General features: G+C 39.6%; 2 protein-coding genes across 5 annotated transcripts in view; both read left to right on the forward strand.

Annotated features, from left to right (window-relative positions):
• Positions 1–18,202, forward strand: part of LOC124635872 (neurobeachin) — a 369,067-nt gene that overhangs the window by 40,865 nt on the left and 310,000 nt on the right. The gene's annotated exons all lie outside the window — the stretch shown is intronic.
• On the forward strand, positions 10,159–11,658 carry LOC124635882. The gene is made up of 5 exons (XM_047171838.1): positions 10,159–10,422; positions 10,511–10,605; positions 10,716–10,811; positions 11,034–11,100; positions 11,176–11,658. Exons 1-5 carry the CDS (start codon positions 10,373–10,375, stop codon positions 11,192–11,194), a joined length of 327 nt encoding a protein of 108 aa, XP_047027794.1. The 5' UTR covers positions 10,159–10,372; the 3' UTR covers positions 11,195–11,658.

An 18,202-nucleotide genomic window follows, 5' to 3' on the forward strand; every position in this document is an offset into this window, starting at 1 on the left:
CCTTTTAAATTCAAAATCAAAATCAAAATCAAAATCAAAAGTCATTTATTCAAAGTAGGCTGAAAATCAGCACTTTTCGAATGTCAATACAAAAGACAGCCCCCAAAACGCCCGCCCTTCACCACTTCCTATGTGTTTTTGCTGGGAAGAAGAAGTGGTGGAACAAACTCCCAAACTCAATTACTCTCAAACTTTACTTATTTGTGTGAAAATATCCATCAGACTGCCTCGTGATGTAAGTTTATTTCTTTATATAATTGAAACCATGGTTGGTGTTGAAGCGCAACAAATAAAAATACAATATTCTATGCAGTTTATAAGAAACGTGCTGTTGCCAGGGTGCGACAATAAAGATTTTTTACAATCTCTGAACGCGCTATAAAATCATTGAAAACGGATGCCATACAAGTTAGCACACCCACTATTTTATAGAGGTCGCCAGATAAAATTACAATATAATTCAGACAGGGGCGGATCCAGCCCTCAAAAAAAGTAGTGTGCACATCCATCCGATACGGTTGAAAATTTTCATTCATTGATTTCAGGTACGTACATAAGGAAGAATATAGGAACAGTATAAAAGAGTACATTGGAGTAAAACGTTAGGAAGTGGTAAGGGGATAAATAGGGAGAGAGTACATAAAAAAAAAAATCATAAGGGATATAATTTTATTTTTATTTATTCACAAAACACAGCTATAATTACAGGAATATCCCAAGGCGGTAGCGTGGTAACATAACTCCTCTAATATTTGTTGCAAAGCTCGTGCCGTGAACCAGAAAGAGGCTTCCTATTTGGTCATCTTAAACTGTGAATCTTTTTTTTTTGTCAAATTCTTATGAGCCGTGAAAGAGGTGTGACGTCACAAGTAAATTAGGGTTGTGAGCAGGTTTCCCACAGTGCTCACTATGGTAAACCCGCCTCTGAATTCAGATCATACATTATTTCCTCCGAGCGTCTCTCGCAGCACTGTCTTACTGCAGTTTTATTGCTCAATTTACTTTATCTCTTGAAAAAGGATACCTTAAGATACAGATCAGATGGGACTGACTTCTCGCTTTATAAAGCCCTTGCAAAGTTCTTTGTAAGTCAAAAGCTTAATTCGTAAATTAAAAGTAAAGCGCCGGCGGCGTGCGATTCTTTTTAGCAAGTAAACAAAGAAGGAAAGTGTTGAATATGGTACAAAAGAGTTCCTGCGATGTAACAAGTGTGTTTGTGTTTACCCAACATTGATTGTATTTTATTAGTGTGCGTTGTCCACGTGTAATATATTAAGAGCGGTAAGACCGCGTGACGTAATGGCGCCCGACGTGTTACGTGTGCAAGCGGCTGCCTGTCTCGACGCGCGAGGTAATGGAAGATGTATTCGGCGAATTTAGACGAAACTATGTGGATAGTCTCGTGGATGATCAGAATAGACAGTAAAGTTGGGAATTCCTCTGGTAACTGTAGTGATTTTGCCAGTGTCGCGTTTATTTTTAAATAGTAGAAAGCTCTCACAGCAAGTTTTTGTTTCGCGTGTAAACAAACAGGGAGAGTAGTTTGTGAACAAAAGCGCGGCTGTGACGAAATGTATTATTTCAACAGGAGGTGTGAAGCGTCACGCCGCCCGTCGATGCAATGTTTGACGTGTATGCCAGTTATGAGCGCCTGGTACTATCCGTGTCAAGTGACACAGTTACAGCTGAGCACCCCGCGATAACTACTGCAATCTTGTACACAAGAACTATGCTCTACACTGAAAAAAATATAAGTAGACCTGTCTTTAACTATAACTTTAATTGGCCTTCTATATTTTAAACGATAACAATATAACTTTACTGTTTGTCGGTTGCAAGACTCGCATGGTGCAACATTTATTATTACAAACTTTCAAATTAATCAGACAATGGCGATGGATTCGTGGATGGCTTGGATAAAAACTTAAAAACACAGGAGCATTCTTCATATTGAATTATTTTTGCTTAGTGCTTTCAATAATGTAATTAGGTTAAATTACCAAAACAACAGACTCATTGCTATACTAAAGTATATCATTTGATTTCCGCTCTCTTTGCCTGGCACTAAGACTAGAATCATATCCACTATACCATCTGTGATGTTCAATTATTCCGACATTAGGCTATCCGTATCTAATGACTTAATTCGCTTATAAATCCATCTACTCAGGCTGAACGCGCACCTAGGCACATCGAGCTGTAGTGTATATCGCTGTGTGTCTATCCTAATTCCCGCCAGATTGCATTTTCCGCCTGACGGCCGCTACGTCGCGTCGCCTCGATGTCAATGCGCTACGACGGGCTTATCCTACGCTGCTACGACGCTACGGCGCTACGCTTGTACTTAACTCCGCGTCTTCTAACAACGATGCACATGTATGCAATTATATGACATTACCATCCACATATAGAGACTATAATACCGTGCATAATTTCGACGGGAACCACACAATTGGATGCGTTAGTGGAAATTGTGTGCTACGGCGTAGCAAAGCCGTAGCATCGTCTAGGTACGGTGTAAGTTTAATGTTAGTGTCGGGTAGGTTTGAGTTATTGCAGTTGTACCGCACTAATGCAGTCTGCAGTTCCACTCTAATCGTATGTAGATAGCTGCTGCATAAATATACGTTATTAGCGAATTTCAATTGTAAATTGTATTCCGCTTTAAACAGAAACGGCAATAAAGTCTATCCACGTATAAAACAATAACTTTCGACAATATTATTTAGTTTTCAGAAAGTCGCGTCACGAAACTTAAAACAAATAATAAAAGTTTTATTTTAGTTGGCTTTCAGAAGAATATGATTAATGATGAAAGTTTCACAGCGGCTGCTTTGAATGTTTGAGTTTTGATAGCAAAGAAGTAATTCTATTATGTAGCTATCTGTATTTTTATCGGGGGTTTAGAAGTTAGAGGTCCAGTGGGCGGTATATTAATTGTCGCTCTGTTTTGTTTAGCGGTGGAGGGCGGCTAGTTAGCGAGGCGCAAGTTTTAATTCTATACAATAGGGGCTTGTTTAGCTGTGGCGCAAAGAAACGGCGGCAGCGAGTATCTAATGTAAACAAATACTAAAACTATGTTGTTGTTGTGAGTGTTCGTGAAAATATTAAATGAGCAAAACGTCCCTTCATGATTCTAATACCCTATAGTCGGTAGACTTTTTGCTGTTTAAACTAATCGTCTCGATAACTTGGCCACTACTAACTCCACGTGTGAGTTATGTCCAATGACATAGGTACACAAACTGCTTAATATAGGTCTGTTACACACAACTAATTAATAATTACAAGCGGCCGGTATGGGCTGAGATGAGGTGATCAATTACCGTGTCAATTGCGGTCAATAGCGGGTATTATACCATTGATTTGTCAGTGCACTAGCTATTGTAGATATAGGTGTCTATTCGATTGTGGTATAATAGGTAAAAGTTTACAATCAGCCATTGCTTTGCTCACTGCATAATAGGTCCGCTATTATGTCTCATCATGACATAAACCGTAAGTTTTATGACCTATGACATTGTTAGTATCTCTATTGAACTCGAACATCAATGATTATATAGTGTAAAATTGTAGGTATAAATTACTGTGACAACAAACTAGTATCGTGCTTGACGTGATTTGTCAAAGTTAGTCGTCCGCCAGTAACTTGTACCACGCCCGATGTGACCACTAGCCATTAATAAGGCTTTGAACAAACTTACGTAGTTGCCGTCGCTGTGAACACGGCGCGCTATTTTTGTTCGCCGCTCCCGAACCTTCCCGATCCACTCCGAACTCGCCCGAACTACACTTTTATGACATTAGTTTCAACTAATACTATAAAACTGTGCATGCTGCTACCCCCGTTACAACTTTAAAGCTCGCTTAAAACTTCTTACGAGCTAACGTTATTGTACAATATTTGTTACACTTCTTCTCCTCTTTCGACCGATTTAAACCGCTTTGTGTGGGCACTGGCGAGTATAAAACATTGCCACTAAGCCACTCGTTAGAACTCACTGGAGGCCTTTAAATTGCTTCGTTTTTCCATCTAGGAAACGTAATTGCCTTAGGATTCTCTCTGCGAAGATTTAAATACAGTTCTTTGCTTATTTCATTCGTAAATCAGTACTAAAGACCGCGGTGTTTATCAAAGTCAACTCGTTAGGTGCATAGAGAAAAAAAATATAGAATAAATTGTTAATTTATAAGGCTTAAAAACGTACTGAACTCTTGTTTGCAATAGATGTTCGTTGGATTCGTCTTCATATATGAGTCTCAGTTTGTTTACCTTTGAACCACAAAAGGAGTAAACTCAAATAATAATCTACATAAAAAATCGATTCAAACGTGAGCACCTACAATATGTCAGAACCTGCCAGCAACATATGCATAAAAATTACATTTCGAAAAATCCTTTCTACTCACCTATTTCACATGCATAAATCCAATTGTTTCGTTCCCAATTCCCTCTCGAAATTGTGTGCGTTTTGACGTTTGTCAAAATAAAATGCTGCAAGCTAATATAACGTAGATCCAATTTCCTTATACAGGCCCCATGTTTATTTGATTCGCTCTGCAATGGAGCTACATCGCTGACCTCGCACACTTGATGTTTTAATTCTGAATACACAGCGAACGTGAAACTACTCGGTATCCGAATGCTCAATTTGTGGAGATATCTCGGTAATTTCAAAGTTTTTAGTATTGACCTACTCGAAAAGAAATAATAGCTGAATTATTGCTGCTAAATTTGATTTCTGTATGTGCTGGTGAGTTAAATTAACTCTGATAATCTCGTTCGCAGCCAGCCTTAGGTAGCCATTTTGATCTGCAGGAGGTTGATAAATATTGGCTATCTCTTACCTGGCGTGATTAATCCCGGCTTTTGCCAGCGTCCGCCTTCCGCACTAATCTTCAGTCCTTTGTCCGATGTTCTGTTCAGGTGATGTCCTTATTGCGCGATACATTCGCTTACGGATAGAGAACTCCTGGTTATCTCATTTATATCAGGTCTCATATACCTACATATATTGGTATGTTTACCGTATTTAAGCAATTTATTTGACAAGTATTAGGCCGTCGTTGACGAATGTTAAAGGGTTCTTTAATCAGCTGATTACACATTTTGTCCGTTTTCCAAACGAATTATTGCCAAATTCAATTTACAGCATCAATCGTGTTAACTAGGCAGGCGTACATTGTGCTATTGTCCGGCTGTTGAGCACAACACGGAGGCGTTGTAACTTGATGGATGACGTCACAGGCCTGATGCTAGATAAATAACGTATGAGCTGAATTGAGAGCCTGTACAGCGGCGCGCCCGGTAACACCGATTTATTTCGCATCGACCAACGCCCGTTAATATTAACTGTCTCATATTGACGTAGTAAACCTATCTACATAACACGCGTGCACCAGATACAGATTAAGATGAGAATTATGCACGTGTCGCTCTTTGTCCCGTCTATTTCAATTTGCTGTAGGACAAAGGCGCCTATTAAGCTGCCTCGATACTCTCTTTCTGTACTTAGATGGTCAAAATCAGTGTCAAATTAGGTATACCACTTGTCGCTCAAATCGGTGTCTGATTTAATTCCTTGTTTGTGCGTAAGTAAACTTTCATTTGTTTATAAATAGATGTTGCTTGTGTTTTCGTAGGTGTAGCAAACAATATAGGTTTAATATCGTGAAGTTTAGTAAATGGCGCCATAATTGGTCCGGGTGGTCGGGAAAAGACCGGCCACGTATACCCTCCCTCCGTAAGTTCATCAATATTTCATTAGGAAGCCAATAACCTGGCGATGTGCTCATGTTTTTTTACTCTCAGCTTTTCTTTCCTCCAATTCACTTTGATAAAAGCTGTGGCTTTATCGCGCTCGTTATTAAAATCCATTTTAATTTAGTTAAGAGTTTTAGTTAAGTTCTGTCTGTAGATAGCTGAGCCCTTGTGCATATTATTTTATAAATGACGTCGTCTTCGGAGTATTTGAAGTAACTTCTTATTCAAATAATTACTCTCAGTACATATTTAATTTACACGCGAATAGAATATATTTGATTGTTTGCGTCGTAAGTAAATAGCCATTTGATAGATTTGAAAAATGTGCTGTTCAATGCCACGAATCTTTCAGTCGTTATTTTTATAAATCTACCAACCATTTTTCAGCAGAACAGCACAGACAGAACACTACATAGTTTCACACTTTCTACAATACACTTTGAAAAATAATAAAAATAGCGAGCGGTTCCAGCGAGAGCGATCAGCAGAGTGACGCGGCAAGTCGCGACACGTAATAAATTGTACAAGGCTGCAAATGACGTTTATGTGGACCTATTTACATCATTCGCTGTATAAAGGTCAGACCTCGGCGAAATCCTGACAAATGCCCATGGGAGGATTGTAGATCTTCCGCAAAGGGTAAACGACTGAATGGAACGGCAAATGATGGAAGTGGTCACGTACTTGCGACCACGCTTCTATTACTAAGCTTTTTATGAGCTCCTGGTACTCGAGTTTTAGGCACCACGATGGATTTTCCGTATTTTTACTTAGGAGAAAATAGGCTTGAATCAAGTTAGCCATAAAATGTTAAATAATTAAATACTTGATATAACATTTATTGCCTTAGTTAAGGTTTGTTACAAAGAATAGAGTTCAATATCTTATATAAATATTTTTGCTAAAAATATTCCGTTTAAACAATTACATGAAAGTTAAAATGGAATAAAGCACTTTCATTTGAAAGTTCTCTGCTGTAGTCCGTATTATTCTTTACAAACGAACCAAGAGGAATAAGCATTCTGCAGGCTTGGACATAAGGGTGATTTTGGTTCGGGCGGGGCACTGTTTAACAAGCAATCTTGAGGCCACGGCGATTGCACTCGACGGCAGAACGACTGCTAGTCTACCAGTTACGTCGGTACACCGGGAGCCATTTAGTCAAATGAATATTTTCTCCGCATAGTCCGTACGTAAATAATCTTATCACTGGATCCTGCGTAGCTTTTGATGTGCGGCCGCATTTTGGCATCAGGCCAAAATATTTTCCGAACCACTAACCCTATTATCATAACATGACTGCGTGCGAAAATCTTCATCTGAAACAGCATTTACTGAAACAAAAACAGCGCGGCGTCGTTATAATTGTAGTTAGCGCAACACACGACCACAAAACAAGACCGAGCTTGTGTTACTGTTTGTTAAAAAGTTATGGCTCGGTTGAGATAAACTCACCGCACACTAACTACGGTAAAGTTGTTTAGGGCGCGAGACGAAGAAAGATTACGTCGGCGTGCGCAACATTTTGTAAGTTACGACTAAGTGTGATGCTGCTGTTGCACGAACTTCTTACAGCGGTACATTGTCTCACTAAATTAATTTAGATAAAATGTACTATTCCTTGGGTAAATGTTTCTTCCTCTCACTTAAACAAAATTATTGTTTAAGTACGGTTGGAGTGGAAGTGGCCAAGCGCGGATCTAGCCCTCAAAAAAGGTTGTGGTCACAGCTACTAGAAAATCGGAACTAGAAGCGGCTACTAGAAAAGTACAAGTCGGAGCATGAACATGCTCATTAAAAATTATGCAAGTCGTTTATGAACTTTTGAATGAAATTATTTCCTTTTTTCTGAGCATCAGGACTTTGGCATTAGGAATGAAAATAAACTTAGGAGGAAGTTGGACCCGATAAAAAAAAATAGTTTCGATCCAAACCTATTTCAATCAATAACTTCTAGTAGCCAGTAAGCCAATATAGGGAGGGTTTGACGCATTTGGTGCACTTCTCAACTACCAGTGGCGGCATAGCATCGGGTGGCACCCGGGGCTGCTACCTATTGAGCACCCCAAAAAAAACGACAAAATAAAATTACGAACCAATCTAATAATGCTAAAAAGTTTTTTTTTTTAATATATCTAAACTCATATTATGCTCACTATCAGTTCCGTCTCTAGCTTATGTACCGGGTGCAATCATTACTAAAGCACCCCTATGTATAGAAAGATTGTGAGTAGTTTTGTTTTTTGCGCGAGCGTAGCAAGCCGGAACATTTTTAGATTTCGTCGTAGTTACCAAGTTATAAAACCAAAAGCGAAGACGTGGAATAAAACTGTATAACTGAGTTCTGTGCCACAAAAATACCTATAGAAATTATAGAAAAAGTACTGTGAAATTAAGAAGTTGTGAGCGTAGCGAGTGCAAAATTTTGGAGTCTTGGGACACGAAATCACAGAAACAAGTAAAAAAAAAGCCACTGCTAAGTGAAAAAACCGCGAGCGTAGCGAGCGCGAGATTTTTTGAGTTTTGGTACTGTTTTGTACAAAAAAAATGTAAAATAGTGACTATTGTAAATAATAATAATTTTATTGTAATAGACAGCTGTGTTGCTGGGAAGTTTGTTTTGTTCTTCACCGCTTCTTGTTAACCAGAAAGTCCTGAAAGAGGGCGTTATGGGGGTGCTATCCTTTTCTACTTTCAATTTTAACTTAAACTAATCTAACGTTTTCGACATTGGACTTAAACCACCGCAAAGTGAAAAAGCCGCGAGCGTAGCGAGCGCGAATTTTTTTGAGTTTTGGGACACAAAAGTAACTCAAAAACTAAAGCTGTTAGAAAAAAAAATATGGTGATCTCGAATTAATAAACAACAGTCATAAAATTAAATGCAACAAAAAAAAGTATTATTTTGTTCCCTAGTGTTATCATCAGCCTATCGTAAAAGTGTGATGTCACAAGTCTAGGTCTAGGTAATAAGGTTGTGGGCATGCCCATCGTGCCCACAACGGTGGATCCGCCACTTCAAGTGGCGTTAAATATATCTTGTTTAACTTATGTAGTTTCTTCTTGGTTTGTTCAACTGCTATTTTATTTGCATATAAGCGGTCTCAGCTCAATTCTTCCTAGTTGTATATGAACTTCTATTACAAAACGTGGTCTAGGAGTGCGCTCGGGTAGCCTGTTCGAGTGCAGGCACTCAGTAGACACGAGACGTGTGCGTACATGTGTGTGCGTGTGATGCACATGTGTCCGTCTGGCGGCACTCGGACTGGCAGCCATCGGCCGCCCCAGGGCGGTTTTAATCATTCACACACATCTCAGTTAGTTTCGGCTCAGTCAACAGACCGCTAACCGCCTCCTAGACCGTCAAAGTCAAAGCCGCCTTGTTTGGGTTCGCTGCGAGTCAAACGATTCGCCCACGAAATCACAGGCTACCGAAGGTTCATTATAATAGTAGACTACGTTCCGAAAATCACGCCTACATTTGCTCTAGAAAAGATTTTCATAAGGTTAGGCGGGTAGACAAAAACAAACGACGGTAATAAATTGATTTAGTTCTAGAATGAAGAACCATATTATTTGAAGTTATAAATATAGTAAAAGTTTTAGGCATCGTTCAGACCAAACGTATTGTCGGCCGCTGACTGTGAGCGCGCGTTACGCAGTTTATTGCTTTTCCATATCTATATTAATAATTTCGTCAAAGGGTACGGTAGACTCGATCGAAACCTTATATGAATAACAAAACATAAAAAAATATTAATTTTGAGTCGACAACATATATCCGCAAAATTCGGATTATGGAGAATTTCGTTAAATTTCAATTGCACTGACAAGCAAACCACAGTCGCCATCTTGGGTAGTTAATAAACGTTGCTTAGATACGCATCGCCAACGTTTAGTGAATCTTATCAAAAAATACTTTTCGTCAGTCGTTGACGTTTCGCGAAAATATTGTTTTTGACACTTTTTTATGATATACTTTTTGTTATGTGTTTTTTCTTTAAACCTAATGGTACGTTCACACGCGCGCGTTCATGCACATTCCGTTTCGGGCACAGTCACGTTCACGAGTGTGTAAACGGTACGCCCGAGCCCGTGAACGCGCCCGTGCCCGTGAACGCCGCGAATCGGTCGAGTGTCGGTTTTTTGGCAAAGTTCAAAGGATGAATGTGCGGGCGCCCGGCGACTGTTTACACGCGCGCGGGCAGTCAGTCTCTCCTGCGCTTTCGTGACGATTAAACGTTCTAAGAAAGTCGCTACGATCGAAGATAACAACATGGCGGAATGGTTAACGTCGTTCATCATTTTGATTATTTTTCCAATAAAAATAAGTTAAGCCAAAGGCTATGACAGCAACAACACCGAGATCCTCGCTGCTCGCCATTCTTGCACTGACTGACACGACGGCGCGCGTGTGAACAGCTTGAATGTCCGCCTGCCCGCGACGGGCTGCACGCCGCGCAGCCCGCCAGGCAGCCCGCCGGGTTGCGCGGCGCGCGTGTGAACGTAGCATAAGATTGGCCGATTGCGATAAAAACCATAGAAAGAAGAATAATAACCATAACCTCAAAGTCGAAGTTTTAGTTCAAATGTCATTTAGTTGTTCAAATGTCATTGTCATTTACTTTGTTTGGATTACACACATCATGCCGAAAATCGTAAGTATTTAATAAAATGTTTCGTTGGTCGTGTCTCTGTCTTCGTTTAGTCTTTTGTTTGATGATACCTATATCATTTTGTTAACAGCCGAATCTCCGTGCATTTGGTAAACATTGTCACAATTGTGGAAAGTGGATGGAGCGAAGGGCTCTTCGTAAAGATGGTGTGTAGTATTTTAGTAGGTATGTAGGCAGGTTGTGTTTTTAAGTAAATTTTGTTTTGTTTTCTTCTTAAAGTGTGGATTGTGAGCCTTCTGCATTTAAAAATAAAATAAGTACTTATTTACTTCCAGTGACATGCAACTTTTGTAATGGCAAAATATTTGCAAGAGATGGCAAACAAAAGCAAATGTGCAGTCGATGTGTGGAATGCGACAACATTATACTCGGTAAGCGGCTCAATATTTTTTCTCTATAATTCGACAAATAATAATAAATGACCACACGCATAGCCTGTGTTGAGGTGTCATGAACACATACAGAAACAGACACGATTTTTTCACCGTTTTTCTCGATAATGAAATGAACCCCTTCATGCGCAAGTTCCACTTGAACTTGGCTGGCTCTTATTATACAATAGACATTATTAATTGTATAATATATTTTTGCAGATAATTTCAATTATTGCGAGTGCTGTGGCTGTAAAATGAAAAATAATACTTATTACCAGATAGAGATGTGAGGATATACCTACATACATTCACAATAGTTATTATTATTTGAATATTTATCTAATATATTTTCTCCTTTAAGGTCGATAACGAAGAGTTGAATGTTAGAACTTATGAAAATATTATTTACAACTCATTTCGAGAAGCTGCTCAAGCTCCTTTTTGACGATCAAGAATGGGAAAGATGTTTGAATGAAGCAATTGATTTTAAACTTCCTCGGCAATTATTTCGAGTTCGAAGATTCGATGATGTAAAAATTCAAATTATCAATACCACTGAACAAGGCTTGAAAGGTGATAAATATTTATCGAAAAATGTTATATATAGAGAAATTTTGTGATAATCAACCTCTGATGTATAATAGAGAATATTTTTTTATAAGTACCTTTGCCAAATTCTCGGATAAGTACTCATTGTAAAATTACAATTTACATACTTCCTAATATTATTCTTGATTTAGCCAATTTGGATAAAGAACCACAATTTCATATTTTATTTTTAAAATTAGTAAGTACTTATCTACCTGTCAAAGTAAAGAAAAAGACTGAGTGCTTAAAACAAAAAGGTTTACACAGAGTAAACCTTAAAAATTATATGTTTTGTTAATTTGTGTTAGTTTATTTTGAATGTTAATTTGAAATAAAAATAATTTGTGTAAAAACTTTTGCAGTTTTTATTTATTATATTTATTAAACATAACGAACGAAGCTATACGAATCTATGCCTTGCTTATTCCTTTAATATTCCTTGAGACACAATGACTACAGAAATTTCTACCTACATTTTGCAACTAGACGTGTATTATGAGTCAAATTTCACCCGAGCGAAGCCGGGTTTTCCACTAGTATATTGAAATTGTCGTTCACACCGAACCGACTATACGCTATTACGTCGTCTGTTGTCGCTGACTCTCAGTGGCCGATTATTTTACTACGCGACTATGCACGGCGGACGCGGATTGGCTACGCGGACGCAGTTGCCGAATAGCACCGCTCCGCCGCGCCCGCACCGCCGCGCGCCTCGGCCGCAATACACTCGAGAAACAAACTTCAATGAGGACAGACGTGACACGTGACACCTCGCGATGTTCGACACCGAAAAGTTTATTGCAGAAGTACATTCTAGAGAATGTATTTGGAATGCGAATTCAGAAGAATCTAGTGATAGAAACTTACGAAGATGCGCTTGGGAAGACATAGCATCTGTTATGTATGAAGATTGGGGGGTTCAAATACTGAGCTCTTTTATGTGTAGAATAGTCAGCCGCTCAGCGTACGCATCTAGTGTGAACCTACACGAGCCTATTCTTTTGTTCACACATGTAGCGCATCGTACGCTATAGCTTATTGTCGGCTTGGTGAGTACGGGTACTGCAGATTGAGTCGACGTTCACACTGGGGCAGACAGTGAGTATACTCACAGTCAGCGGCGGACAATACGTTTGGTGTGAACAATCCCTTAGCTTACCTTCTGTGTATTTTATACGTGGAGTGTCGAACGATGCATCGTCTTAACCATATTCCCGGCGGCCCTTTGCACATTTACGTATTATGCTATAAAGTTACTTTCCATTTTTGGGCGGGGGCTAAACCGCCGAGCGAGCTTAAACATAACTGAAATGGCTGTGTTTAACGCAAAAACTTTCAAGAAAATTATAATTCAATAATTTTGGGACTCGTTCAATAGGCTAGTTTCCTAAAAAATAATAATTAGTCCGTCTTGTAGATTGTCCAAAATTAAGCGATACGTATTTTTTCTTTTTTAAATTGGATCAGAACTTGTTAAGATATAGCGTGTTAAAGTTGCGTGTGACGTCACAAGTTGCTACAATTTTCAGGACACTGTGACGTAAAAGGCCCCCACTCCTAATTTTTGAAGTGTATTATCTTTGTCATTTTATGTTTAATTAAAAAAAGAAAAAATACGTATCCAATATTTTTTGATTATCTAAAAAGCGGACTAAATATTATTTCATTATTTCGACCCTGGACACTACCCTATTGCGCAAGTTATCGGCCGCGCTAATTCCTAACTAAACATTTAACTTAATATCTTAAACAAACATAGCTCCCGTTTAATAAGACTCACATGGCGTCGCGTACCGACCCCACTTTGTCAAGGAAAAATATTGACGTTACTGACATCGCGGGACCGAAGTGACAGCAGATTCGCAGTTACCTGGTTCAACAACCATGCTTTACATCGTTATTGGATTCGATACCAGGCGTCAATAAAAAAAGCTGCCTCACACGATGCCTCATTATTTTCTGTACAGTTATGGCACCTAATCGTTATTTACTCTGAACATATTTATTTTTCAAGAACGGAGGTGTACAAAAGCGACACAGTTGTTTGAAACCATTAGCGTGTAGCGAGTTTGGTGCGCAAATCCCCCGGAGCCGCGACTCAACGCTTATTGCTTTTTATCAAGTAAGCAGAGGCTTCTTGCGCACCCACTTGCGACACCCAATTGAAAATATATGAATGAACTCCACGATGCTTACTACGGCTTGATGTCTTTCACAGCCACATAAATTGCGGCGACGCTTGAATTTATCGAGCCGAATCGAATCTGAGGCTGCCTCAGCAAATGTTTATTTTCACTAGATTTATTTTATAGAATATTGATAGAAGAGCGCTGCGTCACGACGCAGCCCCACACAGATATTTGTGTCTAAGACGCTGGTGTCGACGGTCGATATCAATTTATGTATTAATTTGCTAAAGGCTTAATCTCCGCCGAGGGGTAAGTGCGTACATAAACATTTATCCATTGTATCGGTTTACCGAGGCCTCGGCTATGAATTCCACTGTTGTGATAGAATTAACAACATTTGTCTTCTAATTAACACATACAATATGTTGTTCGTAATAACATTGCCGAGATACGCCGGAAGGCTTTTCATTGCTGAAAATATTGGAAATCTTTTTGCCCTTTGATTTGAAAATAAGTCAAACATCCGACATAAACAAGAAGTAAGACGCAACGAACGCGATGATATAATGAAAAAATAAAACATCTTCATTTTAAAGATTTAATAGGCTATGTACCGGGAAAAGAGATTTAAAACAAAGATTTTTTCCTGAATCAGTAATGAATATTTCAACTCACATACAACACCATAAGATATCAGATTTTGAAGTAAGGCTCTCATGTTCCAACTTATATTATCGGGATTTTCCGCCCACTGCTACTGCTGCACTTCTGAGAAATATTGAAAATCAAACTTAATATTTTTAGTATAAAAATAGGACTCGATATCAATTTAACCGTACAAAACTAAAACTTTTCATTGTAATTAAAATGTGGTTTGGTTATATTTAACTTTTGGTAAACTGTGTCAAGATTCGGTTATTACAAAGTGTCGGTGAGCGAGCAATGTATTTGAGCGCTCACGGTCGGGGGTGTCCTTTGTCTCGACCAGTAATGAAGAGTGACGTTTTGCGGACCTGGCCCGCGACTACCAACCAGCCGTGGATCTTTGTCAGGACGAAGTGTCATCGTACCTAGGGCCACAGATATACCTGTCACCAGGGCCAAAGATATGCGACGCTTTCATTTTATGCTTCCCTTGTACTAAATGGTCCTCTGAAACGATGAAAACCAGATCTCGGATTTCTCATTATTGCCATGTTTAGGTGCGATTATGTTTATTACGGCAGTATTTATTCTAGTTATGATGTTGTTATAATGTTTCGTGAGTTATTACGTTAGTAATAAAAGTTTCTTTAAATACATAGATGAAAGAAAGAAAATCTAAAAGACAATGTCCTCCGTAGTCATGGTGCCCTGGTAAGTAACGGGTGGCGGATGACGTCACGGGCGTGCCGGGATCGCAATTTCGCGGGATTAATGACGTCATCAACAACAATGGCCCACTAAACAACTTGCCGGGCCTGAATCCCCGACATTTACAACGAATTTATACCATTATTTTCACTTTGATTTGTCGAAGATTTTCCTCGAGGAAACTCATATGAATGTGCCTAGTGTGAACCAAGCTCGAAACAAAGTATTGTTGTAATTATACCGTATTTGGGCTGATAAAAATACAAAGTCTGATTGGATGAATTGGATGTACGATCAATTTTATTTATTAGTACGAACAGGCATTTTCACACAACATTTTTGCAATGCCCACGTTTTCGCACGAACATTGAAATAATGTGCTGTAATTGAGTACGCCGTGTTTACGATATGGTTATTGAGCAAGGTGTTTATTTGTTTTTTTTTTTTATTTATGTAGACATATTTTGTGCTGTGAAATGAAATAAAAATTGAACAGTATGTATTTATTTCCCCTTTTTTTTGCGGGGCGGTTGGTGCTGCCGAGGGCCATGGAAGAACACGGCCTCGGTCTTGTGCAGCGACTTGTGTGACGGTGGCGTCAGACTCATTCTGTTCACCACTTGAGAACCGCCCGCCGAGGCCAAGCTGGCTGCCTCTCCAAAATTTCTCCCCCTGGCCGTCAGAAGGGCCGTCTGCATAGCAGATGACAGACGTGCCACGTGGGAGGTTGCCCCGCAAAAGCTAGTCGAATCCGATGTTCCACAGAAGTGGCCCTAGAACTGAACCCTGTGGGACACCGGACTCGACGGCGTAATGTATTTATTTCCCCTGGCCTATTCATGCTAAAACCACTGCTAAAGTGTACCTACATGTATGAATTTTTCAGCGCTCGCTATGTCACCGAGTTTTGAAGGTTTGGAAATTCTCATCATGTTTTCAGGTTATACTGAATAGAAAACCTGTATGATAGAGATATTCATTCCGAAAATCATCTTTGTACTTAAAAAGATTTATTGTTTCTTAATGAACTGTGCCAATTAATTTCAAACGCTAATATAAATATAGAAATCTAAATATATTCTGTCATCCTACGCAGTAATAGTACTTCGCAATGTAAATAGAGAATGTAAAGCGAAGTGTCTTTGTTCCCATATAGGGATGTAATATTTTAAAAAGATAGCTTAATGTATTTCACATTGGCTCATAATGATAGTATTTTACAATGTTAGTTGCAAACATAATGCAATCACAATATTGCATTAAAATCAATTATATAGTGGTAATCTAAACAAGTTGGTATCCTCGGCAGAGGAATTTCACGACATAATGAGACAGCGCGGCTGGCTGGAGCGGCGCAAGTGACGGATGGCGAGCGATTACCCCACTACCCGCCCGGAATAATGCGGATTGTCGTGCAAGTACCCGCAATTTATTTGATTGCGTGTCTGCGGTACTTGCAGCCTGCTCGACGACTGATGTCATGTCGCCGAGTGAGCTTGTAAGCGAATGGCTGGCTGTGTTCTTGCACGTGGTGTTCCTCGGAAATCATGATTGCTGAATCATATCCTTGCAGTTCATGTAACATGCATATCTAGGCGGCAGCGTGGTGACGCTCGCTAGCGGTGTGGCCAAGCATCCACAATATCGCAGTAATGGACGGTTATGATTTAGCGACACCTGTCTGGCTGTCTGCGCGCCTTGTCACGAGCCATTACCTGCCTCGCTGCCATGATGTATGGACCAGCTCGTTTTGTATTTCTTTTACTTAGAACATTCATCAACGAGAACGATCGCGATACCGAACACCAGATTTCAAAGCAATTGTTTCGTGTTTTTCACTCTACTCGGATAAGATCTTTGCGCTTTGTGTTTCACGCATGGATCACCCTCCAAGGGACCGAGTGATCTTCTTGAAAAGATAATACTCCATAGGCCTACCCGTATTGTATCAACGTGACTATACAATAATGTGATTTTCTGGTTCCACATTTGCGGATTAGAACGACTCATGTAAAGGTAGGATTTGTCGACAGCTATGAAAGCACTCTAAATAAGGTTTCGATCCGATGGGAACAAAGTAGTAGTGGGAACATAGCAATCTGTCATTGTCTGCCGTGTGAAGTTCAGCCGCTGCAAATGCGCCGTCCTCGGAGAATTCCTCGCCGCTGCCGGTTCTCAGGCATTTGCATACCGGGCCCATTGGCTGTCACGGCGAAATGACGGCCCTAACTAACTATGTAGATTGGTTCTTATATGCATCATTATCTAAGTTGGATAAAGGGAAAGTAGTAGGATAGGACCTTAGTCTAATGTATAATTCTATAATGAATTTCAATGCGCTTTGAAATCATTGATATCATAGCTGCCTTGTTTGCTTTATCCTTTATCCCTATCGTATATTATATAATACTTGCCCACATATATTTTTCTTTCGATCCATTGAACCCATGTCAATAGAGAAAAAAAATATGCAAATACAGTTCCCAATGACAAACCTTTTTACTCGTATCACTTGAATTGAAGCGATCCTTCGTCCCGCATAGCTTCCGCAACGGCCATCGCTCACGTATCTACATACTAGGATCACATAGAGTAGACGGTACTTTAGGATAAGTAAAGGAAACAAATATCATTGGGTCCCCAGAGGCCGGGTCCTGAGGGTCGCGTTCATAAATAATTTAGTTTGTGCCGCGAACCGTGTAACCGGAGATGTGGCGGAGGACGTGCCGAGCTCCTGATTCATACTACTTGCTGCTACATTAACATTTATTGCAAGCACGCTCAGGAATATACTGTGCCAACTTCTAATTATTTATGTTTGTAATAAATTCTTGTAGGCTACAGAAGCAACCCTTGTCATTTTTGAATACACCAGCCAGCTCTAGATCTCCCAGACATAAACATAACGGAGGTTTGATTGCAAAGAGTATCATCTTAAATTCGGATTCTGAATCGGACCCTCTTCAATATTGAAGGAAAACAAAAATAGCTTTGAAACCTTAATCAATGTCTGTTTGGTTACTTCCACATGAATATACATTCCCTTTTGAATATTTCGGATTGAAATGGTTATTCGAAAAGTTTTTGGAATCAAGGTCGCACAATATTGCCACCGCGCCAGCATCTCCCGGCGCCCACACGTGGCTCCGTGGTTCCACACACCCACGCGTTTCTCAGCTATTTCTGCCTTCCTAAAATTGTCTTGACTTTCATAAAGTAGCAGCACAAATACACTTCACTTCAAGTAATAGTCACCGCAGCTTTAAACCAATTTATCTTGCTACAGTTACTATCTGGTTGCGTCACAGTGATTCAGGA

Source organism: Helicoverpa zea, chromosome 13 (assembly GCF_022581195.2).
Source record: "Helicoverpa zea isolate HzStark_Cry1AcR chromosome 13, ilHelZeax1.1, whole genome shotgun sequence".
Taxonomy (NCBI): Eukaryota; Metazoa; Arthropoda; class Insecta; order Lepidoptera; family Noctuidae; genus Helicoverpa; species Helicoverpa zea.